Source organism: Aythya marila (assembly GCF_965140915.1).
Source record: "Aythya marila genome assembly, chromosome: 2".
In the NCBI taxonomy this organism is placed as follows: domain Eukaryota; kingdom Metazoa; phylum Chordata; class Aves; order Anseriformes; family Anatidae; genus Aythya; species Aythya marila.
In genome coordinates, this window is record NC_139043.1 from 43,458,176 (window position 1) to 43,482,567 (window position 24,392).

At 36.8% G+C, this 24,392-nt stretch overlaps 1 protein-coding gene across 1 annotated transcript in view; it reads left to right on the top strand.

The window, feature by feature from the left end:
• STT3B (STT3 oligosaccharyltransferase complex catalytic subunit B) overlaps positions 1–24,392 on the top strand; it is a 49,602-nt gene that overhangs the window by 19,482 nt on the left and 5,728 nt on the right. Inside the window, exons 2-13 of the mRNA XM_082754404.1 lie at positions 399–507; positions 2,217–2,504; positions 4,246–4,311; positions 7,080–7,179; positions 11,231–11,329; positions 12,988–13,134; positions 15,668–15,716; positions 17,246–17,400; positions 19,104–19,315; positions 20,095–20,282; positions 20,772–20,943; positions 23,761–23,934. Coding sequence (XP_082610530.1) covers positions 399–507; positions 2,217–2,504; positions 4,246–4,311; positions 7,080–7,179; positions 11,231–11,329; positions 12,988–13,134; positions 15,668–15,716; positions 17,246–17,400; positions 19,104–19,315; positions 20,095–20,282; positions 20,772–20,943; positions 23,761–23,934 — 1,759 coding nt within the window. The remainder of the gene's footprint in view (positions 1–398; positions 508–2,216; positions 2,505–4,245; positions 4,312–7,079; positions 7,180–11,230; positions 11,330–12,987; positions 13,135–15,667; positions 15,717–17,245; positions 17,401–19,103; positions 19,316–20,094; positions 20,283–20,771; positions 20,944–23,760; positions 23,935–24,392) is intronic.

Here is a 24,392-nt window from a genome sequence, read left to right on the forward strand (position 1 = left end):
GAAGTCTTGCCTTATTTCTTCCATGGTCTTAATTCTGCTTAAGTGGTATTATGGATGTGGTCAACCATTGGTTAACACAATACCACTTTTAGAAGAGAATGCAGAAAATGGCAGAGGTGTCTCTCAGAGTCCTAGAAAACTTCTTAATGTTTACCAAAACAAAGGCTGTGGCATTTCACCTGTGTACATGCACTGGCTGTGGAAATGAAGAAAATATGGTGGTTAATAACTGAGAAAGCTTGGTAATTTGTTTCAAAACTCTATAGATTTAGAGGAATGTTGTACTTGTACAGTAAGTGAGATGTTAAAGTTTAATTACTTTCTAGATCTTAGAAGAAAGAGGACTTCAGGTTCTTGATTTTTATTCCCTCCCCCAATTTTCTTCTCTTTCTTTCTAGGTTTAACTATAGATCAACACATCATCTTGCATCCCATGGGTTTTATGAATTTTTAAATTGGTTTGATGAAAGAGCATGGTACCCACTGGGAAGAATAGTAGGTGGAACTGTAAGTATTGTCATAACTTAAAGATGACTTTGTAATAATTTTGTTGAACTTTAAGTACAATTTTGACATCAATAAAAGGAGGATCATAATGGAATATACTTTTAATTGTCAACTTGCTGCCAAGGGAATAACTATGTTTTTAATTTTTAGCTGTAATAACTGAGACAGTAAGTCAACATGCATTAGTTCTATCCAACAACATACTGTGAACAAGAAACTGGGTTTTACCTTCTTACACCTGAATTTCTGATAATAATAAATAGGGATTTTATGACTCCTGTAATTCTGATTTTCATGTTGGGGGAAAACATTGCACAGCGGTACTTAAAAAAGAAAATTTAAATTGAAAAACAGTTCTCTATCTCTCTTAAGACACAAACTCTAAGCCAGTGGTACGTGGTAAGTGCTAGACGTCTGATTATTGAAAATGTTAGGATTTCACTGAAAAAAAGACCTTTTGAAACTAAACAGGAGTCACGTATGAAGCATCAGGAGTGTCTAAGATTGGTGTCAATGCAAGTTATAAAACAGGAAAGGTATAAGAAAAAATACCAAATCACAATACAAAGAGTTCAGTAGTAGAGTGGCTTTAGTAACACAGCCACATCTAATTTTGACAGTCCATTAAAACTTTTTAATTATAGGACATACCATTTAAATTCATTTACAGAGCTTTTTGTAACAATTAGATCACCATTCGTTTTAGTATTTTTGAGATGCTTATGGCACACTTCTGGTTTTTTTACGTCTTATATAACGTAAAAAGCCTTAGAAATTTAAATTAAAATTTTGATTGTATGCTTTATTTTGTAAGTCACATGGTATATTATGTTTTAATAGTTTGTCTTGAAAACCAGGTCTCCAGGATATATGCAGAAGAACATCTTATCATCTGTTAATTTAATTTAGCACAAAGCTCTTCTTAGCTTTCAAAAGAAACTAAGGCAGTTGAAGTCCATATTAAGTTTCCTACTAGGTATTGATTTTTCTAATGTTGATAAATGTGGAAGGGTACAATTCCTATTAAGAATATTTCAATGGTCTCCAATATTCTATGATAGGCTCAATAGATTTGTATCTATACGACTCTTTCCTGGAGGACATCTTAACTCAGTATTGTAGGGCTTTATTTTAATCCTCCAAGGTGTCTACGGATAGCTTGCAAATATATAATGCTCACCTGTCAGTCAGTCAGCTTTTCTACTTAAAAAACTCAATGTGTATTTTCTTTCTCCATGCGTAACAAGAAATAAATGAACAGCATGGTATATTAAGGTGAAAATTGAATGTGGCTAGGGAATGTTGTATGGTTTCTTGTTGTTTGGGTTCTTTCTTTTTTTTTCCTTAAAGCTGTTAGCTGGCTTGAAATTCTCTTGCAAACTTCAGCTTCTGATTCCATACCTTAACTACAAATTCTCATTATGTGATAAATGTCAGGCAAGATAGGATATTATCTATGTGCTGCTTATTCATTTAGAAAATGGATTATATGTAATTGTTAGCGTTTGGGTAAAATTTAAAGGACCTCTGGTATTCAGCAGTGTTGTCAAAATACAATTAAAGTAACGTTAAAATAATTCCATTAGCTTTACCTACTCATTGCTTGTATCAGCTTAAGAAATGATCGTATTTCGTTGCAAATCATATGCAAGTAATCTTACCATGATCATTTTCTGCAGTAATATAGTATGTTTTTTCCCCCCCTCTAGGTATACCCAGGACTGATGGTGACAGCAGGCCTTATACATTGGATTTTAAATATGCTTAATGTGACAGTCCATATAAGAGACGTATGTGTGTTCCTAGCACCAGTTTTTAGCGGCCTTACAGCTATTTCTACTTTCCTGCTCACCAGAGAACTGTGGAACCAGGGAGCAGGGCTTTTAGCTGCCTGTTTTATTGCCATAGTTCCAGGTTACATATCTCGATCAGTAGCAGGATCGTTTGACAATGAAGGCATAGCTATTTTTGCACTGCAGTTCACATACTATTTATGGGTAAGTAATTGATGAGTCTTTTGCTTTGGAAAGGTTTTTGGTTCCTCCTCCAACCAAATGACTGATTTTTCTTAGCATCCATTGAATTCTCATTTTGTTCCCTCTCATCTCTCTTCCCCTTGGCCGTGGATCAGGCGAGTACTGAGAAGTCACGTGGCCTGAACCACTCCATAATAACACTCTTCAGTTTATTTATTATGTAAAAGTGCCGTTCAACTGAAGTATGTGTGTCCTGTAGTAACGCTAATAGCAATGAATCTATACGTTTAAAGCAAACAGTAGGGCTGCTTTCGTTTCTCAGTTTTGTCATATTGGTATTATGTGGGCATGAACCTTCAGCATCCATATTTAGCTGGTAAAAAGCAGTAGACTCTCAATATAAAGTCCTTCAAGTTGTCATCTGGAGAAGCTGTTGACTATATGTCTGGACTTCGACTTAGGCATCCAACGTACATGCCTAAAGCTGTCCACAGAGCGAGATATTCATACTGCTTGCATGCTTAAAAATGTGTAATAGTCTCATGTTTTTTAATTAGCCTACTTGCTCGTGCAGGTTGTCTGTCATTCCTTAACCTGAATGTAGAACTACATCTGTAATGCAGTGCTGTATGAAGGAAGGGGTTTAGACAAAACGGAGTATTTCTGGACTGCTGTATCTATTTTGGAAATAGCACAGAGCAGCTATATGGTTAATTCGGCATGGACACTGTTCCTTGTGCCTTCCTTTAGCATATGTACTTTCCATACTGAGTGTCTCCGTGGGTAGTATGTACGCAGTCATTACAGCTTTTCCCATGGTTTGTCAAAAGTTCGAGTTTTCAGAAGTAAATACATGCTTGCAAGTCTTTTTAGCTTTGGAGTATTTCAGAGTTGGGGTATTGTTAGAAGGAATGCAATAGAAAAAAAATTAAATTTTTCATTATTTAGCTACAGGTGATAATTAAGTGCAGGTTCTGAAGAAAGGTCCTCTAATGATTTTTGTTTGATTTTTTTTTTTTTAATTTGGGCTTAAACTGCATCTGTAAAGGTATACTGTTACTGATAACAGTAGCATCAACTTACTTTTTTACCATGTTACTTTTTAATAGCTAAGACATAATAGCAGTTGCTGTTCTTATGGAACTGGTATTTAACTAGACTGCATGTGGCAATAATGTTTACATAAACTCTTGTAGAATTGTGTGAATCAGATATGTTTTATAGTTAACTTTTTAGCATTTTTCATTCCTCTTTTCCCTCACCACAGTCACCATTATCAGTTTTGGACAAAAGCATACTCCTGGTCCAGTTCATGGATCTCTCTAGACCTTTAGTAACATCTGGATGTTTTGACTAACCTTAAGTGAGTTTTTCAGAATTACAGAATGGCTCTTTATAATTGCAGAGTTGGGTCTAATGCCAGACAAAGGAAGCCATGGATGCTCTACACTCACAATTATAATGTAGTCTGATGTCTCAGAGAAAGTAGCACAGAAGTGTTGCAGCTACCCTTCAGTTTTGGGTCACAAAGTAGACAGTGGCATTGCATCCTGGCTGCATTATCTAGAGATAGAGGTGTAAGCTGTCTTGTCTTGTCAATGAATTGCGCTTGTGGCTTGGTTTTACGGACAGCAGTTTGGAAGGATACAAATATAATCTGTTATGTACTATAGAAGTCCTCGTGACAGCTGTTTTGGAATGAAATTTTGTAATAGTATCTAGTATTTGTCTATTATTCATTAATATTTGGTTATTTTTAAAGGTGAAGTCGGTGAAAACTGGTTCGGTCTTTTGGACAATCTGCTGCTGTCTATCTTACTTTTACATGGTAAGCTTTTGACATATATATATAATAGCTAAACTCTTTTAGTGGGGCTTATTTAATTTGTGTGTTGATGAAGGACAGAAGAAGGAGATTTTAGTCTTTGCTGGGGCCATAATGTAAAATTGTTCTTTCATTTTATTATGAAGACCTTAATATATGAGCAAGAAGACATAATAAATAATTTGAAATTTAAAGTTTTTCAATACAATGAAAGCAATTTTTGAAAAATACTAAATGCAGTAACTTTACTTATAAAGTCATCCTATGCCATGAATAGATACTCTGATTCAGTGGTATTTCTGTTTTGGTCTAGATAATTTAAGGTGGAGTTTTAATATTCATGTATCTGTGTGTCATTATTGCTAAAGCACAATAATATTATAAATTTATGGACAAGGTTATATTTATATAAATTTGAAAGCTATTTCCCTGGGTATAATTAAGCTGTAAAGTAAAGATTATCACCAAAATACTGAATTAATTCAGTGTCAAATTGAATGATCATAAAGTCTCTTTTTCATTCTCGATCTATGAAAATAGAGATTATTGTAGAGATGTTCCTAAGGGCTAACAAAGGGGAAAAAAAACAGTAGTAAAACTGGGGAGATAAAGCAAATTTTTTTTTTTCTCTCCTTATCTTCTGAAATGTTAGACTCAAAGAATTTTTTTGTACAAATAAGTCAAAGGTCACTTCTCCTCTAACTGATATTTTGTGTATGTGTGTGGCTATATGATAAATTAGCTTCAAAGTATTACATCAAAATTAAAATAAATCAGCTTCCAATGGTGAGACAGTCAGGATAGTTGTATGGTGTTGTTAAGATGGAGGTCTCAAATGCTGCTTTTCCACAGCCAGGTAACCAGACTTGCATGACAGAGGAACTTGCAAATTATTTTGCATGCCTTAATTTAAAATACAGGACTAATTCAGAGTTTGTCTGGATGCTGCCTAAATTTCCTTTAGCTTTAACATTCATTGGGTTTCCTGAGAAATTTTGGCTGTTAAAACAGCAAGAAATAGCCCTATATGTGTCACCAAAGAGCATAGCTATCTCCTGTTAAGAGTACATTTATTTCCTCCCCTGTTTCTTTCCTCCCTCTCCTTCTTTCTGCTGAGTCAGTAAATAAGCAGCCACTTCTTCATACATAACATAGCTGTTTATGTTGCATTACAGCGAAGAGATCCTGTAGGTTTGGTACAGAACTGTGTAATACAAGGTCAGGCAAATAAGGTTTTGAATTGTTACGTTGACAGACCACAGGCTTTTATATCACGCCTATTGGCAAGATCCTCTAAAAATGTTGTTCAGAAATATGCAGATAATATGCACTTATTTGTTCTTACAATTTTACTGCTAAAAAAATCACAGAATAGCAGGCTCTCCTCATCTTAGTCTGGTCTCAGTCTATCTCAATAATTAGAGAATAGGTGTTAATTAGAGATGCAAGTTTCTAGTCTATACAAACTGTCTGCTACCTGCAGCATTTCGAACCTTTACCTAAACATGACAACATCCTAATTACACATTTGTTCTCATTCTGTTGTCTTGCCTGTCTTTGTATAATGTTTTCTCTCGGTAAATTAAATTGCCTATGTAGCCCATGCTAGTTCATGCCACTAATTTGGGAAAAGAATAATGATAGTCTGAAATGACTTTCTAGAAAATTAACAAGTTTTGGACTTGCTTCCAATTATTTTAATATATGAATCAGTTGCCCCCGGTTTTGAAATGCTGGGTTTTGTGCTATTAGCATCAGAAAACAGTGTCTCTGCCATGGCCTTATTTTAGATTTTGTTCTGTAGAACATAGTCATTTGGGTTTCTTTCTGGATTCTAGGGCCTTAAAAATATCTATGTGAATCTAAGCCTTAAAGTACAATTAAAGTAGAAACCACATTAGCTGCTGCATTCTAAAAATGAAGATCTAGGATAGGCGTGGTACGGATGGGAGAAGTCTAGACTGAATTTTGACAAGAGAACATGTGTTAAAACGTAGACTTCCTAGTCAACATTAGCCCTTCTAAATGTATTAGAAATGTGGTAACACATGGTAATGGTAGCTCATTAAATCTTTATCTAAACCAACAGTGAAGGACATAATGATAACACTGTAGTGTTGAAGTTGTAAATACCTCTTAGCAGCACTTCTCAAGTAATGCTGTTAGTACAGGCTCACAGCCTCCAGGATGATGTTGTGCATCATGCCATGGTGCTCGGCACTGTTCCCTGTGTATCTCCCTCCTTCCTTTTGTTTCTTTCCTCACTCTGCAACCTCCATTTGCTGCTCTGCTCCAGGAATTCTGCCATCAACAGTGTATACCTTGCTCCCTTTCTTCTCTCTGGCTGGAGATGCTCTGCCTGTCCCTGCCAAAAAGCACAATGCATCATGCTAAAGCTGTATGTCAAAGGAAAACTTTGAATCCTAGATGGTAGTCCTACTGTTGCCTTTTGCAGCGTCCTTCACCACAGGGAAAAGCCCCCATCATCACATTCTTGTCTGCCAGCCTGACTAGATTTGCTTGGGAGGAAGAGCGGAGCTGTAAGAAAGCCTTGAAAATCCACCAGTTCATTTCATAAGTCTTTGCTACTTTAACTTTACCACTTTTGAGGATTTTTTCTTTTTGGATAGTAACTGTTGAGAAAAATCCTGCTGGTATTACTTTTACTGGGGTTTGTGTTTTCTTGTCAGACCCTTGTAAATATCCAGCACTGGCTATCTGAAGAACTTGCAGATATTTTTAGATCTGATTTCCTATTCCATTTCTCGCAGGTCTCTGCATGGGGTGGCTATGTTTTCATCATCAACCTTATTCCACTGCATGTGTTTGTCCTCTTGCTGATGCAGAGATACAGCAGGAGGGTCTACATTGGTAAGTTGTGTTCTTTGAACAATCATTGTCAAATGCTGAATCACGAAATATAAAATTATAATAATGTCTTCTGTATTTGGTGGGAATGAGGCAATTGCATATCAGATTGCATTTTATTAATTGGATTACTGATTGTAGTCAGTCACTGTCTACACCAGTGGGAATAGGAAGTTAAAACATATCATTCACATTTCCAAAATTTTAGATATGTTGCTGGTAATTCATTTTCTGCTTCGTAGTGCACTAAAAAAAGGAAATAATTGGATGGTTAGGTATTTATAGAATCCTTTTAGTATGTTTAATGTATATATATTGTGTGTGTCTGTTATAAAGAATAATGTTTCATCTTTGTCTTTTCCTAGTGCATTAAACAATTAGTTCTTAAAAGTTTTGTAGCAGTCATTACGTAAATGTTACAGTGTGTTGTGACATATATAGGAAAAGACATGGGGAATTTTAAGCAGCCATGTATGTTTTACATAACTTGGACTAAAAAGCAGCCTAAAAGTCTGTCTACTCCACGTGAGACCTTAAGATTTTATTGGGTTAATGGGTCAACATTGCTTCCAATTTCAGGAATGTTTGGATAGTGATCTCGGGAGAATAAATTTTAATTGATTTACCTGATATTTAAATACCCTGTCAACAGTTTACAGAGACTACTGGTTAGATCAGTTGGTGTCATAGTGTGGGTGTGTGAATTAAATAATTAATAATCAATTCATGTATTCTTAGATTTATTTATAAGTTAGATAGAACACTTTTGACTCCCTGATGTGAAACATTTACAAAAGATCGTTTGAGAACATCTCAAACATTGAAACGTTTGAGAATATATAAATTGAAGTGTAATATCAAAAGATATTTCATATTTAAATATATTTTTGTTAACCCATTTTAATACTATTTTTATATTTATTTTCATGCCTTTTTTTTAGAGCCTGCTAGGGAAATTACTGTATTTACATTATGTATTTTAACCAATATACTCCATAATATCTACTGAAGTTCAGTTTTAGGTGTTTTTTTTTTTTAAACCACAATATAAGTATTTGTTTCTTGCTTCTTAGTTATTTATTTATATAATTCAGAATCTGAAATTATTTTTTACAAGGAAAAAAAAAAAAAACGTTTACCCACCTTTAATTTTTAATGTTACTGTTAGTTAACTTCATTAACTCCTTCTTCATAACTTCAGGGAAGAGTAATTTATCTTGTTTTGCTTTTAAAATTATTTTATTGAATATGTTCATTTTCCAATTTCTGTGAGTTAGGCAAGAGAAAATGAAATCTAGTAATTACAAAATCCAGAAATGATGCGGTAATCAGAAACAATAAAGCATAAGTGTTCTCGCTTTTCCAGCTTTCAGTCTTTGATCTCATTGGGGGGAGGGAGAAATAGTACTGCCAGTTCATATGAACTAAAGATTTTGTCACATATTTGTTTTGCAAATAACTACAGTGTTTTGAGGTGTTATTGTCCTTCAGCTGAGGGAGATGCACTTAGGAGAGTAGTTGGAATGAAAATGTGATTGCTGCTTTGCTGTTTCATTGCAATTCCTGGCTTATTCTAAACTTCCCTGGGAAGCCTTACACACAGATGTCTGTAGAAGTTGCATCGGTGTGTGTGTTCTAGGTTTGTTTACCAGGATGTTTTTATAAACCAGGTAGGAATGTGCAAGCACTTCTGGGAAGAAATGGAAATGTGCTTCACTCCCAAACTATTCAGATAGTTTCAGATTCAGATGGATTTACAAAAGCTCACTGCAGTAGGGAAATCAAAGATATTTCGCAAAGACAATGCGGAATTGCTGGTGTGCGTGCAAAAAACTACTAATGTGCAGCTAATAGGTTACTTCTGGCAACCTATTGACAGCTGACAGTAGCTACTAAAATCTACATCCATTTTAGGAAAATAACCTCTTTATTCGGATGCAGGGTTCGTTGATACTATCTTCCATTATTGTATGTATAGTCTTGTTTGCGTGCTTTAGACTTGGCAATTTTCACTCCAATCTGAATGTATTGTTTTCCTGTACAATTCTTAAGTTCTGTATACTTTTTAAAATGTAATAAAATAAAAAAAAAATCTTCCAGAATTTAAAACTTAATTAATTCCTTCATTAATTCTTTGTCCTATGTGTTGTATTTTACCATTTAAATAGTGAGCAGGCATATATTTTTTATCAACTGCTTATGTGTTCTAAAATTTTAGATGATTAGTATTTATTTCTGGTGGTTATAATCCATTAATTGAAAACGTGTGATCAAATCCTTGATCATACTCGGGAGAAGTTTTCAGTAGGTTTTTCTCGTGTTTGTGCAGTATGCAGGAACTAAAATTGTGAAATGAGTTTATCCACAGAAGGTCAGATTTTTTTTTAGTTCTCGATCTCATCAAAGTTATGATCATGAGTGGATTGCAGGACTGAGAATAAAGTTTTGGTTTTTACGTTCTGCTGTTTGCATAGTCTTTGCAAAGGAACATGGAAAGATTGTGATGATGTATCTATCACCTTCGTGTACCAACTTCCTTGAAAAATTGTATCAGACTACCTGTTCATTTGATGCCAGGCAAGCGTATGTGATAGCTGCTTGAAAGAAGTGGGAAGAAAGAGATTTAAAAAAAACCTGGGCATATGAAGTATGCCAATTGTAGGACTGGGTTTAAAAATGATTCTTTACAATGGTCTAACAAATGTGAAGCCTGGTGATTTATGCCAATCATTAGAATTCCACAGGATGGCAGTGTTGCAACAGTTTTATGATACAATAAATGATTTATGTTGAAGTGAATTCTTCAAAAATTGAGTTTCCTGCAGCAAAAATGTGTTTCAGTGACATAAAGAGGGAATAGATGAGTAGGTAGGCCAGGCAGCAAAATACAGACGCTTGAAAGCACACACCAGAAAAGATGGCTGGAAGTGGTTGGAAGCATCGCAACAGGGATTTTTTTGTGATTTTTGCAAAGCATATGGTACGCTGGGAGCATAATACACAGGTGCAACAGAAACAGTACCATGGGTATATGATCTGATTCCCAAATCTGTTCTCGTGGAGCTTAGTAAAGGATTGTATCGGTTCAAGGATCTCCTCAAAGGACTGAGGCCGTAGCAAAGCCTGTGGTTTATGAATTGAAGGAGTTTAAAAAAAAAAAAAAAAAATCTGGGAGGTTCATTGTTTGTGATTGTTACTGAGGGAAGAAAGCCTCATTTGGTTTTTAAGTTGGCTGGTTGCTTCAAAATGCAAGCAGATTTGTGGCTGTTCACAGTTGGTGTTTCTTCTATTCCCATCTCTCTCTCCCTGGAATATTTAGGACCAAAATTCTGTCAGGAGAAAGTACATGAATATCACTTCATACATAATAATGATTCACATTATTAATACAGTTGTGTTCTTGGCCTCCACTTTCTGGGGGGTTATGAGTCCCTATGGTTCATACACATCTATTAATACAGATGCTCAGTATTCATTTTTAATTGTGTTGCTTTCCAATTTCTTGCCATGCCTCTGTTCTTGCATTTAAAAAAGAACAAACATACATTTTGCTTTTTTTTTTAAGTAAGTGCGCTTTTAAATGTTTTACCTCTTTGAGGTCTGGTCCCTTTAATTTCTCCTCATACAGAATCTGCTCTTTTTACTTATCTGGGATCTCTTCTGCCACCCATATTCTGCAACAACAAGAGAAACAAATGAGAAGAGAGAACTATTTCTAAGCTAGAGTGTCTTAGGTAGATGGTTCATTTTCCTACGAGGAAAAAAAAAAGTATAATTAGGAACAACAGTACTTTACTACTTCCTTTAAAATTGAATGCAATTTTATTTTAACGTTATTCTAATCACAGAAGGTGAAACAAGTTATTAGGATGGGCAAAATATTTTAAACAATACAGTTTTGTTTCATTGTCATTGATGACTGAAGGTGGGGAATGGACTCTGCTATGGAATCTGTGTTTGAAATGCTATTGAATCTGGTTTTGAAATGTGCGTACTCATTTGTTTTACTTCTCACCTTTCTCTTTTGCCCTCTCCCCCCCTCTTTTTTTTCTAGCATATAGCACTTTCTACATTGTGGGGTTAATATTATCGATGCAGATACCTTTTGTGGGGTTTCAGCCCATTAGAACAAGTGAACACATGGCAGCTGCAGGTAAGAAAACTCAGTTTCTGCTTCCAAACAGCATGTTCAACACAAGAAAACCTCACACCCTTGCAGATCTCGTTCCTTGTGTTAGAAAGAACCTTGTACTAACAAAACAAATTGTTAAAGAAAAAGTACTGTTCAGTATTTGTAGGGAAGTTTTCTTTCCAATCAACACATTATCCTTCTATGCATGAGCTAATGGAGGTAAAATGCCTCCATAACCGTGGATCACTTACACATTCTGACAAGCAGTTACTTTACACATTGATAATCTCTACTGTTTTGCAATATAATGTTGCCTTTGAGCATTGTAAAATTGAAACATGGTTATTGGTAAACACAGTTTTTATTGAGCAATTTGTTTTTAGAGTTGATAATTTTGTCAAAGTGGGTTAGATACAAATGACATGCTATATATAGGAGGCTGATTTTAAATAACTGATTTTATTCTTTTTGATTCTTTTTAAAGTAAGCTTATTCTCAGTAGCTGTTAAACATTCAGACATCTTGATTTCTTTACAACAGCAGTCTTTGCTAAGGCTGCTACGCCTATGTTTATTTGGAGCATACACTGTTTTTTGTGATGTAACTTAACTTGTTAGACTCCTCTTTTTTAATTACGTATTGTCACTTAAGAAAATGGATTTGGGACAGCAATTTTAATATAACTAAAGTTCACCAGAAAAAAAAAATACTTCAAAAATATTTTTAATACGTTTGAGAGATTCTTTTATCATTCTGATTATAAGGGATGGTATAAAGGTTATCAAGCCATAGTTTGCATCCTAAGAATTTTACAGTTATTTAGTGGACAGTTTGTGCTGTTCTCTAGAACTTTGAAACTAGTGAATTTCAACATCATGCATCACGATTTTATTTGCAAATTGAAGAAATACAATACACTTGAGTTCTTGAGGGTTTTTTTCTTTCTGCCAGCTACCAGTGATTTTTCAGTTTAGAGTGGATGAATCATTGGATTGATCTGATTATACACATTGAAATGAATAACAACAGAAAATGGTATTTAAGTTCTAGTTTAATATTAAACTTGGAAATGCCTTTTTGAGCGTATGGAATACTTAGTGAATTCTGGTGTTTTTATATAGCTTTGTATAATTCCGTTGTCTGTATTCACTTAGATGTTTGGTTTATTTTTTTATCTTTATTAAATCCCACTGTTTAGTTCAGCAGCTTAATACATACATGTATTTCTATATTAGTCTTGACTTTGTGTTGTCTGGGCTCTTTCCTTGCAACTCATTACTTAAGCTAGCCAAGAGCCGTATCTTATTTTTTCAAGATGTCTACGTACGTTAAACTGTGCTTTTGAGAAAATAAATGCAATCTAGTTTTCAGGTGATTCTCTCCCTTAACGCAGTTTATTTGGGAGCAAAGAGACAGTTGATGTTGGAGTTCTTGATATATAATAAGCAAAGAATGTTTTGGAGAGTAGTTACTTTCTTGCAGTGACTCAGACTATCATCCCTATGAAGTATTAAAGTCTATTTGTCAGAAAGTGATTTCATACTGGCTTTCAGATGTAAGGTTATGTATTAAATGTATTTTTTTTTTTTTGTAATTCAAACATAGCTGAAGTATGCCAGTTGCTTTAATGATTGTTGCTTCTTTTGAGGATTTAAACAAAAACTTTTGTCTGTCTTCAGGTGTTTTTGCATTGCTGCAGGCCTATGCGTTTCTGCAGTATTTGAGAGACAGATTAACAAAGCAAGAATTTCAGACATTGTTCTTCTTGGGTGTCTCCCTGGCCGCTGGTATTGTATTCCTGAGCGTCATCTACTTGACATACACAGGTAAATAAACATGAAAACAGTTTCTCTTAGGAGCAGGTAACTCAGGTGACCAGTTTGGTTTAGTCTAAGTAGATGTTGGCAACCCCACAGCAAACCAATGACCATGTTGCTTTGTTTCTGTTTTTCTTTTCACACAAAAAGTCAGATTGGTATGAGGAACATAACAATAGCAAAAGCATATTATGAAGATAAGCGCAGCTAATCTATTCTAAATAGCATTGATAGGTAAAGATGAGATAGGTTCAAGTATTTCAGAAAGTAACCACATTTCTGTATGACTGCAATTAATGTATGTCTGTGAGTTCTCCTTCTGTGGTTCAGTTTCTGGTCTTCAAGGTAGTTCTACCCAACCTCACAAAAACAAGTTTGCTTTTGCTTGGTTGCAGCCCTCAGATGCCTAACGGCCATATTCTGATTCTATGACGTACATCCTTGGTCATCCAGCACTATACTTCCTTCCTGATCTATTTTCATAGATAAATATGTCAGCCATGCCAAAATTGAATTCTGATGGGTATAAATTGTGTGATCGTAACATTACACCTCATTTACTATTCTGTCAGAATATTATTTAAATTATAAAAAAAAAAAAAACTTTTCTGAGATTTAACTTGTTTTTATTTTAACTGAATTATTTCTTGTAATTCATTTTAGAAGTGGATGTATAGATTCAGTGTAGATTTTTCTGGTATCAGTCGTTTAACATTTTGGACTATTTAATTGGAGTTTTATTTTTGTTATTTATGGTACCATTATTCCAAAAGAATATTTAACATCTATATTTGGCTGAAAGTCTTCCAAAACTTGATGGTTTGAAATTTGCTTTTCAGTATGTATGAGCAGGTCCTACTAATATTTTGTGAAATTTTTCAGACTGGCATATTAAGACAAAATTTGGCTCCTAATTTCGATACATAGAAAAATACGTCTTCTGTTGCATTTCTTAGGAAGTGTTAATATCGATTTTTGAAATTCACTGATAGTATCACTGCTTCACCAGACAGAACAAATCTGGTTCCCTCAGCTTTTCCTGGTGCACTGTGTGATCTAGACCCCTGGCCATCTCACAGCACTCAGCTCCGTGCCTTATTTTCTTAATAATCCTCCAGCAGCACCTGGAAGAAGGAGGTTAACGTTCTGGATGGAAGTTCTGTCTGCCATAAGGCTTGTCAGTTATTCTCAATTTAGCACAGTTCACTGTTTTGGCCTCTGCAATATTTTTATGTTTTACTAGCCAGCCACCAATGGGACACCAAGCTGCCCAGTGCTATTTTGAGCTTGTCAGTACCGTCAATTTTCAACACATTGAATTGCTGTTTGCCCAGCCCATTCTTCTTCAGCTTACAGATGAGAAATTAGGAAAATGTCTTAAAAGCATTTAATGATGTAATTCAGGATGCTGTGCTTCACAGACTTTCTAGGGACTCAGGTTACTGGCCTGGAGTTCCCCGGATACTCCTTACCTTTCCTAGAGGTGTAGCATTAGGCACTTCCAGGCAACAAGGGCCTTAGCACCCTGATCAAGGTCATGGGTAGTTACCACATCAGCCAATTCTTTCAGCACTCTCAAGAGAATCCCATCTGGTCTTGTGTTTTGGATACATCCAGAGATGACCATAACCAGCTAGTTCACATCTGCTAGCATAGCCTCCTTACTTGTGCATGCAACTGGTTGGGAGTAAGCTTTGCGTCTGAAGCCTGAAAGGAAAAATACATCATAGAGCATTAAACACAACATTTAAATGTCTAAACTAGGTATTAAAAAAAAGTCAAATGATACCATTTGTAAATATCAAAGTGAAGACTTACTGCATCATGCACAAAGGCTTAGATAGTAAGTACAAGGATTCAACTTTTTCTTGTTTAAGCTTGTCTATATCTGTATGTAGAGAGAGCTGAAACAGTTGCAAGGCAAGTAGAAATTAAAGAAGAATCTTATGGATAACTTCAGGTTTTATCTGTCGTCTTATCGTGATGATATTTATATATTTCTTTCATCTTGTGATATTAAAATATCTTACAGCTTTGTTTTGTTTTTGTGTTTGTTTGTGGTTTTTTTTAAAGTAAAGCTTATCAGCTTGTCAAGTAGTATTCCACGCCACCTGTAGATGTATCAGAAGAAAAACAATATGAAACAAGCGTTTAGTTGTGTATTAGTGTTTTGGCCATAGGTCATTCCCAGTTCTCTGCTTAGTAATTTGAGAAGAAGTAAATACTTTCTTATCAGTTGTTTCCTTCTTATAGTTCTTTTAGAGTATAAGTTGCTATCTGTCATTCTCTGAGAAATATTTTAATTATTTTGCATCACTTTGATTCCTGGAGGTGTGTATGTCTGATAATGAACTAGTACAGTACAAAACTAAGTTCATGGTTAGTAGACTTCATCAGCTACCTGATGCAGTAGGTCTCATATACTACAAACTTAATGAAATTTCTTGTGGTATTTAGTTTTGTGCTATAATTTAAAGGTGTAATATATATATATTGCATTTAAATATCTAAGCAGCAAAATTTTTCCCCTCCTCTTTTTCAGGTTATATTGCTCCTTGGAGTGGCAGATTTTATTCTTTGTGGGACACCGGGTAAGTAGGGATAAAGGATATAAGCATGAGCTATCAATAGAATTCTACTGAAAACTAATGGTTTTTTTTTTGCTCTCCTCATTCTCAAATCGATTTAGTATTTAAGTCAAGGAGAATATGTGGGATTTTGATCAGTTACCTAAAGAGAGCATGTGTAGTAACTGTTCCGTGATCTTTGCAACCATTTTACCTTCATCACTAATTTGTTTGCTAAATTTCTTGCTTCTTTGGAAGTCTTTGAGTATCTTAATCATATGTTTGTCTATACAAAACAGCAGTGCTTTTCAGCATAGAATAACCAAAAGTTGTATCAACACTTGAGGACACGTTTAAAAATTACTAAGAGCCTTAAACTTCTGCTTTTTTCATTGCACAACATTGCACAAAGTCACGAAGATGTTACACATGATCTTGCATGTTGCCTGTTTATTATTTTCATAAATCTGTTTTGTGTATACAGATGTCTACTCTGAACAATTTTGGTTTATTCGTGTATGGTTTTGTGAATAACTCTTCTGCTTTAGTTAACATTTAAAAATCCAGCATTCAGTTCGTTAGCCAGACACTTAATGTAGAATATTTATCTGCAAAATACTTTGTTTTATTCAAGTGTTTAAGATGAATTTTAATTGGTAGATTTTTAAAAACAGGGATAGGAGAACTTCAGACTTTTCTAGTTCTTTTTTTCCCTCAGGCTCCTTAGCCCAGCTCATACAGGATTCTTTACCAACCCTGTAATAAATGTAGTAGAATAGGTGTCAGTAAGGAAGCCTCAAATTTATTTGAAAACCACATAGATGTTCCCTGCCTATAGATGAAATGGCCTGCACTTACATATGGTGTGTATGTGTGTGTATGTGTATATAAATACATATATGTATACACACACAAAGATTAAACTTTTGAGGGCTTGTCTACATTAGAAAGTCAATATTGTGTTTAAAACACATCAGTGCAGTTCTGAATGAGGCCTAGGTCTCAGTGAAGAAGGACATTTGTTTGATACCTCACTGTTTGGCCATACAACACCCCAGATGAGGCCTGTGTGCATAGCTGTCTTTTAATATAGTTTTGTCCTTGTCCGCACTCAGTGTCCAGCATGCTGTTTAGTTGACCTGTAATTCCAAGTGTAGACAAGGCCTGACTGACAGCATCTGAGAGAACGTGGGGGCGTCACTAACTGGCCTGGGATTTAATCCTTCAACTTGACATACTAGGCAAATGAAGGTGTTTTGTGCAGAGGAGAGTATTTGAAATACAATATTGAAATCCTAGGAAATTTTCTGGTGTGGATAACTGGCCCTACAAAATATAATGATGGTTTCCATAGCTGTATGTTTTCATTCTGGTGAATAAGACATGGGAACGTTTTTTGATATAAAAGTTTCATCAGGTTTCTGCTAAATAGAGCATTTAACCTTTTACATTGAAATGCTTCCTTTGAAATGAATTTCAGAACTCCTAATGTTTACAGGTGTTAATAACTTTCTCTCTTCAAAATAATTTGAACTGAATTTTTTTTAAAAAAGGTATGCGAAAATTCACATCCCGATCATTGCCTCTGTGTCTGAGCATCAGCCTACAACATGGGTTTCCTTCTTTTTTGATCTGCATATTCTCGTGTGTACTTTCCCAGCAGGGCTGTGGTTCTGTATCAAAAACATCAATGATGAAAGAGTCTTTGGTAAGAGCAAATATTTAAAAATCGTTTTGAAAACTCTTGTCTTCAACTTGATTCTATTTTGTTTGTTTGCTCCAAGCTGGTGTATGACATGTTCTAGAAAAGGTTTAAACATGATGTGTTTAAAGGTGAATGTTACAAGTTGCCTGCACCTAGCAGGATTTAAAACCATCCATAAAAAACGCAGTTCATACAGAGATGGGTGGATTGGTGATGGAGCCTTATCAAGAGAGGTGGGATTTGTCACTGTGGCTCTTGGAGGTGCATGTTCTTCCACACGCTGATCTCACAAGCCATGAGTGGAGGTACAGTTTCACAGCACAGCCAGGTGAACAGCTCGGTGCAGCAGCAAAGGGGAGATCCTTCCCCACGCAGGCTGCAAGGCACCCAATTTGTCCCTAGGTATTCTTCTGGCTCTCATCCCACCACAGATGATGATTCAAAATGAATTTTCTTTCCAGATTTTCAGCTAGTTTAGTGAGCTGGACCATTTGGTGTGGAGCAAGTGCTAGATAAGGTGCAAGCCTAAGCACAGGAACGGGGTCTCCCTGTGTCAGTGACAACAAATTTATTTGTATGAAGCTTTCCTTTGACGGCAGACTTCTAAGACTATGAGTGAGGCTTCTAAGGATGTGACTTGGAGTTGTAGCCCAAAAGGAGTGAAGATCACACGGTCTTGCACTTCTGTGGCAACAGGAGGCTCTAGTCATATACAGCTGCCTCTTTAGATTACCCCATTGGCAATGGGAACATCGGTGTTAAATCCCGTGATTTTAGAGTATTTTATGCTCTTTTGCTTGCAGTAAAGACCAGTGCTGGGGAACCCCCTTCAGCCTCCTACTGCTGCACCATCTATTTAAGTCAGCTTTAAGAGACCTATGAGTGAGAACGGAGAGCCGTACTACTTCACCACAAAGTGCAAAATATTTATGCAATGTAATCTGATAAACCAATCCCCTTTGATTTCCATGGCAAATCTTTCACAGAAGCTAGTTTGCAAACTAGCAATAACCACTATTTCTTGAACAATAGATATTCCTAATGAATGCATGCAGGTTGTTGTTTGTTTTTTCCTCCTGTGAAAAGTGTTGTGAATAATCCTGCTATCCTGAAAATCTTGGGTTTTGTGGTGGTATTTTTTTTAATACTATCCAGGATAACTCGCTTCAGAATAGGCTTCACAGTATCACCTTATGTCTGTATGTTGTTATAATGTAGACAAGCCCCCAATTTGTTCAGATATCTCTAATTTAAATTAAAATTTGGTACTTATATGAGATTCTAACACTAACTCTTTGGTTTTACAGATTTAATAACTTGTTGGGCCTAGGGCTATTTGGTCTTTCTAACCAAATGAAACTACCTATTATTCCCATACTGTTTTTGGCGTGATATTAAATTTCACTAATAATGTATCTTCTGATGCATTATTAATGAATATGAAAGTGTGGTTGTGTTATGGTTAATAGTTGTCAAGATGAATTTCAGGAAGGGTTTGAGGCTCAAAAGGCATAAGCATTAATTGAACTGTTATCGCCATAAATGAAAAAGCAATGCAATGCAAGATGCATGTTCAAGTCGTTATAGACGCAGATGCTCAGCCCACTTCTAAAAACAGTTGTATGGTGAGCAGCGTGTATGTGTGCAGTCACAGTGATTGTTACTTTCTAAATGTCATCAGTAGGTGTTTCTTTTCCCCTCTGCAGTTGCTCTGTATGCAATCAGTGCCGTTTACTTTGCCGGCGTGATGGTTCGTCTGATGCTCACTTTGACTCCAGTGGTCTGTATGCTGTCTGCAATTGCCTTCTCTAATGTCTTTGAGCGTTATTTGGGTGATGATATGAAGAGGGAAAATCCACCAATAGAGGACAGCAGCGATGAGGATGACAAAAGGAACCCTGGCAACCTGTATGATAAGGTGAGGGGATATTTAAAATTCCACTAAAGGTCTGAATTACTAGCACTGAAATACAGAATAAGTGTTGAGGTTCTCCAGTAAGCTCTAAGTGATGTCCTGAAAGAAAATCAGTGTCAGCATAGAAGTGGTTGCTTGTAGCTTATCAGTGATGAGCCTTTAACAAAAAGGAAGTCTGTAGTGCTGACCCAGCTTGCCAGAGTGATGGCAGACAGCTGATTGCTCTCTTTAACTAGTTTTAGCAGTTCTGCATCACTGAATGTGTGTTTCCTTCTTGTATTTCCTCTAAGGTGAGGTGAAATTAAAGAATAATATATTTTATGGAAAGGTATTTCTGTACCTAAACTTGTGTACTCTCCTGTTCCTGAAGAAAATGGTGTTAGCTATTCTTGTTTTTATTTTAGGTTTTGTTACATGAACTCTGACGATGCACGAGCCCTGGGTTTCCCCCTTTTCCTCACTACAAACATCTGTGTCCTGCTCTCTTCCACTCTGCCTTATAAATGGGCATCATCAGACTAAGCCAAATTAAATCATGCAGTAGCCCTCATGTAATAGATTTTTTTCTCCTAAATGGATTATTGGGGAATAATCCATTTGTACAACTTGCTGGATTGTCAGAATATTCTTGTGCATACGTAGTTAATTTACTTTACAACTCGGTCTATTTTTATAGTATTCCATAGCAGTTATGAAGTGCATGTTGTGAAGAAAAAGGTATTTCAGTTCCGTTGCCACGGATGATTAAAGTTGCCCTAACAGCTATGTTTGTGTTTGTTTAGGCAGGCAAAGTGAGAAAACACGTATCTGAACAGGAAAAAACAGAAGAAGGACTGGGTCCTAATATCAAAAACATTGTTACTATGCTGATGCTGATGTTGTTGATGATGTTTGCGGTGCACTGTACCTGGGTAACAAGCAATGCGTACTCCAGCCCTAGCGTTGTTCTCGCTTCCTATAACCATGATGGGTGAGTAAGGTCACAGGTTTGAAAAATAATTTAAGGGCAAAAGTATTTCTAGTTCCTTTGCATTTGTAATCTGCTTTGCTGCTTTCTAATTATTATTAAGGCAGAATTGTCACCTGAATAAAAACTCTTAATAGTCCACTTCTCAAAAATATATCCAATTTAAGAAAATATTTAATGTGAATACATAAAAGTAATCCTATCCAAACCCAATGAACATGATAATTAAAGAAAGAAAAAAAGTATTTCAGTCATAAAACCTGTTTATGGATATATGTTCAACTGGAAATGCATTTAGTCACATCTTTAAAAGCAGTTTCAGCTTCGGGCCATTCAGCTGTCAAACTTCTGAGTGCAAACTGGTGACAGAACCCCTCAAAGGAAGTTGAGCACATAAGAAGATCTTAATTTGTGAGCCAAGATTTATCATGTTGCAGTCAATCTGTTGCCAGCATTTATATCGATGTGAATAAAATGAACTCTGTTTTCCAGCACTCGGAATATCCTGGATGACTTCAGGGAAGCCTACTACTGGCTGAGACAAAACACAGATGAGCACGCCAGGGTAATGTCGTGGTGGGACTATGGTTATCAGATAGCAGGGATGGCCAACCGCACAACGCTGGTTGATAACAACACCTGGAACAACAGCCACATTGCTCTGGTAAGGATGGCAGCTTTCTGCGGAAGCACAGAAACATTTACATTTCAGTCAAGCATGAAATTGTAAATGTCAGTTGATAGATAGTATGGTATTAAAAAAAATCCCATGGAGAGGGAAACAGGTGGAAGGAACAGGGCTGTTTTGGCATCTCCTAGAACTCCGTTATAAAGATTGGTTTGGGGCTGGAGGGGATTGATTCTCCTTTTGGGTTCTCCATTTTGTTTTCTGGGAGTTTCCAGAACTTCACTTCTGTTTCTCTTCTTTTCTTTGTGGGAGGATAGATAGCACCAAATCATGTAACCAGTCCCCCCATGCTTAGTACTAGACCAGCACGATCCAAATATAGATCGTTTCAGTTCAGCAGTGCCTTTGCTGACTGGATTTTGAATGGCACTATGAAAAGTGACCAGATTAAATGCATTTTTAGGTGTCTTGAGAATTTGAGAAAGTTTGAGTAGCAGTGCAAGTGTTGTAGACTGGATGTGATTGTCCTCTCAAATATGCAGGTAGATAAAACATCCAACTTTTAATTTCTTTCATTCAACTCACATAGCTCTGTGTTGTTGTCTACTCTATAGATAGCTCTGTTTTGCTGTTGTCAGTGTCTGTAGTGCAGATGTTAGGTATAAATCCCTAAGATGTTAGGTATAAATCCCTAATTTCCCCCAGGGCTCGGTCCTGGGGCCGGTCCTCTTTAATATCTTCATCGATGATCTGGACGAGGGCATCGAGTGCACCCTCAGTAAGTTCGCAGATGACACCAAGTTAGGTGCGTGTGTCGATCTGCTTGAGGGTAGGAAAGCTCTGCAGGAGGATCTGGATAGGCTGCACCGATGGGCTGAGGTCAACTGCATGAAGTTTAACAAGGCCAAGTGCCGGGTCCTGCACCTGGGGCGCAATAACCCCAAGCAGAGCTACAGGCTAGGAGAGGAATGGTTGGAAAGCTGCCAGGCAGAGAAGGACCTGGGAGTGATGGTGGATAGTCGGCTGAATATGAGCCAGCAGTGTGCTCAGGTGGCCAAGAAGGCCAACGGCATCCTGGCTTGTATCAGGAACAGCGTGACCAGCAGGGCTAGGGAGGTGATCGTCCCCCTGTACTCAGCTCTGGTGATCCCTCACCTCGAGTACTGTGTTCAGTTTTGGGCCCCTCGCTACAAGAAGGACATCGAGGTGCTTGAGCGGGTGCAGAGAAGGGCGACAAAGCTGGTGAGGGGCCTGGAGAACAAGTCCTACGAGGAGTGGCTGAGGGAGCTGGGCTTGTTCAGCCTGGAGAAGAGGAGGCTCAGGGGTGACCTTATCGCTCTCTATGGGTACCTCAAGGGAGGCTGTAGCGAGGTGGGGGTTGGCCTGTTCTCCCACGTGCCTGGTGACAGGACGAGGGGGAATGGGCTTAAGTTGAGCCAGGGGAGTTTTAGGTTAGATGTTAGGAAGAACTTCTTCACTGAAAGGGTTGTGAGGCATTGGAACAGGCTGCCCAGGGAAGTGGTGGAGTCACCATCCCTGGAAGTCTTCAAAAGACGTTTAGATGTAGAGCTTAGGGATATGGTTTAGTGGGGACTGCTAGCGTTAGGTCAGAGGTTGGACTCGATGATCTTGAGGTCTCTTCCAACCTAGAAATTCTGTGATTCTGTGAAATCAGGCAGTCCCAGTAGGGCAAGGCCTATCAGGTGAATAGAGTGACCGTATTCAGGTGAATAGAGACACCTGCATTTCGTAAGCACAGTAACCATGCAGGCTACAGCAGCTAGTAATAATGGTTTTTAATAAAGAATTCTCTCCAGCACGGCTGCTGACACTGTTAGCTTCCATTTCTGAAGAACGGGAAACAAGCAGTGAGTGTGTTTTGTGGCAAATATCTGAACTTTTGTTCTGAATGAGGCAGTGCCCTGAAATATTTGCCAGCTGACTTCGTCCTGCACAAGAATAGAAATCTGACGAATAACTTCACATCGATTAGGCCAATGGCCAAGAAATTGAGGTTCTCTATCTTTTTGACAGATTGCAGCATAAGCTTAGTATTTTCTAATTAAGTTCTTGAGTTAACTGAATGTTACCAGTTTGGATGCAAAATTATTTATGTTGTAGTTACGGCCTCCTACTGCAGTGAGACATTATTATACTTTAAGAAATTCAATGGCAAACAGAACTACGAAACTGATGCCAGTTCCTGACCTAAGTGAATTCTTAGTGTGGAAAATGACCGTTTTGGAAGAGGTTTTAGATGCAGCTTTAAAAAGATTTTCAAGGCCAAAACATTGGTTTGCCAATGTATGCTTTTAACTCAAGCATAGCTCTATTCAGATGTTTTCTCTGTATAAACTTTCCCTAAATTCAACACCGCTGAGTACAATGCAGCGTGGCTGCATTACTGAAGGAGAGATCAACAAAAGGGAAAAGAAAAAGGGGGGTGAAGGGGAGGAATAAATCAGTAATATTTCAAATAATTTATTCATTTTAGACTGTGTCTAAAGCTTTGAAAATAATTTGTAATTAAGTGTTTTCTGCCATACTGACTTTTTGGCAATACAGCTGTGACTTGAAAAATTTGTAGCTGCCACAAAAGAAAAATGATCGTTGTTAGGTTTTACACAGCTCATTTCAACAGGCAGCACTTCTTATGGAGGAGAAAATATTTCTATTTACGTTGGGCTTTGGGGTTTCCAAATCAAAGCAATGGGTTTTCTTTACCTAGAATGAAAATTTGGGGTCTGCTATGTAAATATGTATTCTTGGGCTTTGATTTTGCAGGCTGTTGATCTGAGAATCTGTGCAATGGGCTCCTATGCAGATACTTAAGCTCTTTTTGCTATGATACAGGTGGGGAAGGCGATGTCCTCAAATGAATCGGCAGCATACGAGATCATGAGAAGCCTGGATGTGGATTACGTTTTGATTATTTTTGGTGGTGTGATTGGCTACTCTGGTGATGATATTAATAAGTTCTTGTGGATGGTGAGAATAGCAGAGGGGGAGCATCCCAAAGATATTCGAGTAAGTGGAAAACTTCGCAGGAACACTGAAGTGTTCCTGGCTACATGTTATTTCTGTGTTTCCATCTCTAGTTTGTTTTTTTTAACCTTTATGTACATTGTTGCCTTTCTGGTAGTACTCATAACAGTGGAAGGAAATCTCCATTTGTCACAATTTCATTTGAAAAACATGCTGGAGGTTGTTTTTCTAGAAGAATAACACTGCAGAGGCCTGTAACCCAGTTTTTATGGCTTTGAAAGACCAATAACCTCAAAAGTCTTTCACCTTTTTGCATGACACTAAAAGTACAGGATATCTTTTGTAAGTCCTCTGTGTGTCTCACTAGGCACTGTCGTATTATTAAAAAAAAAAAAGTAGGATCATTCAGAACATTTAAACAGCTGGTATTACAGATTTCTTTAGCTTCTTTCCTACTATTACAGAGTTTGAACTGATAATATTTACTTACACAGAGTTTA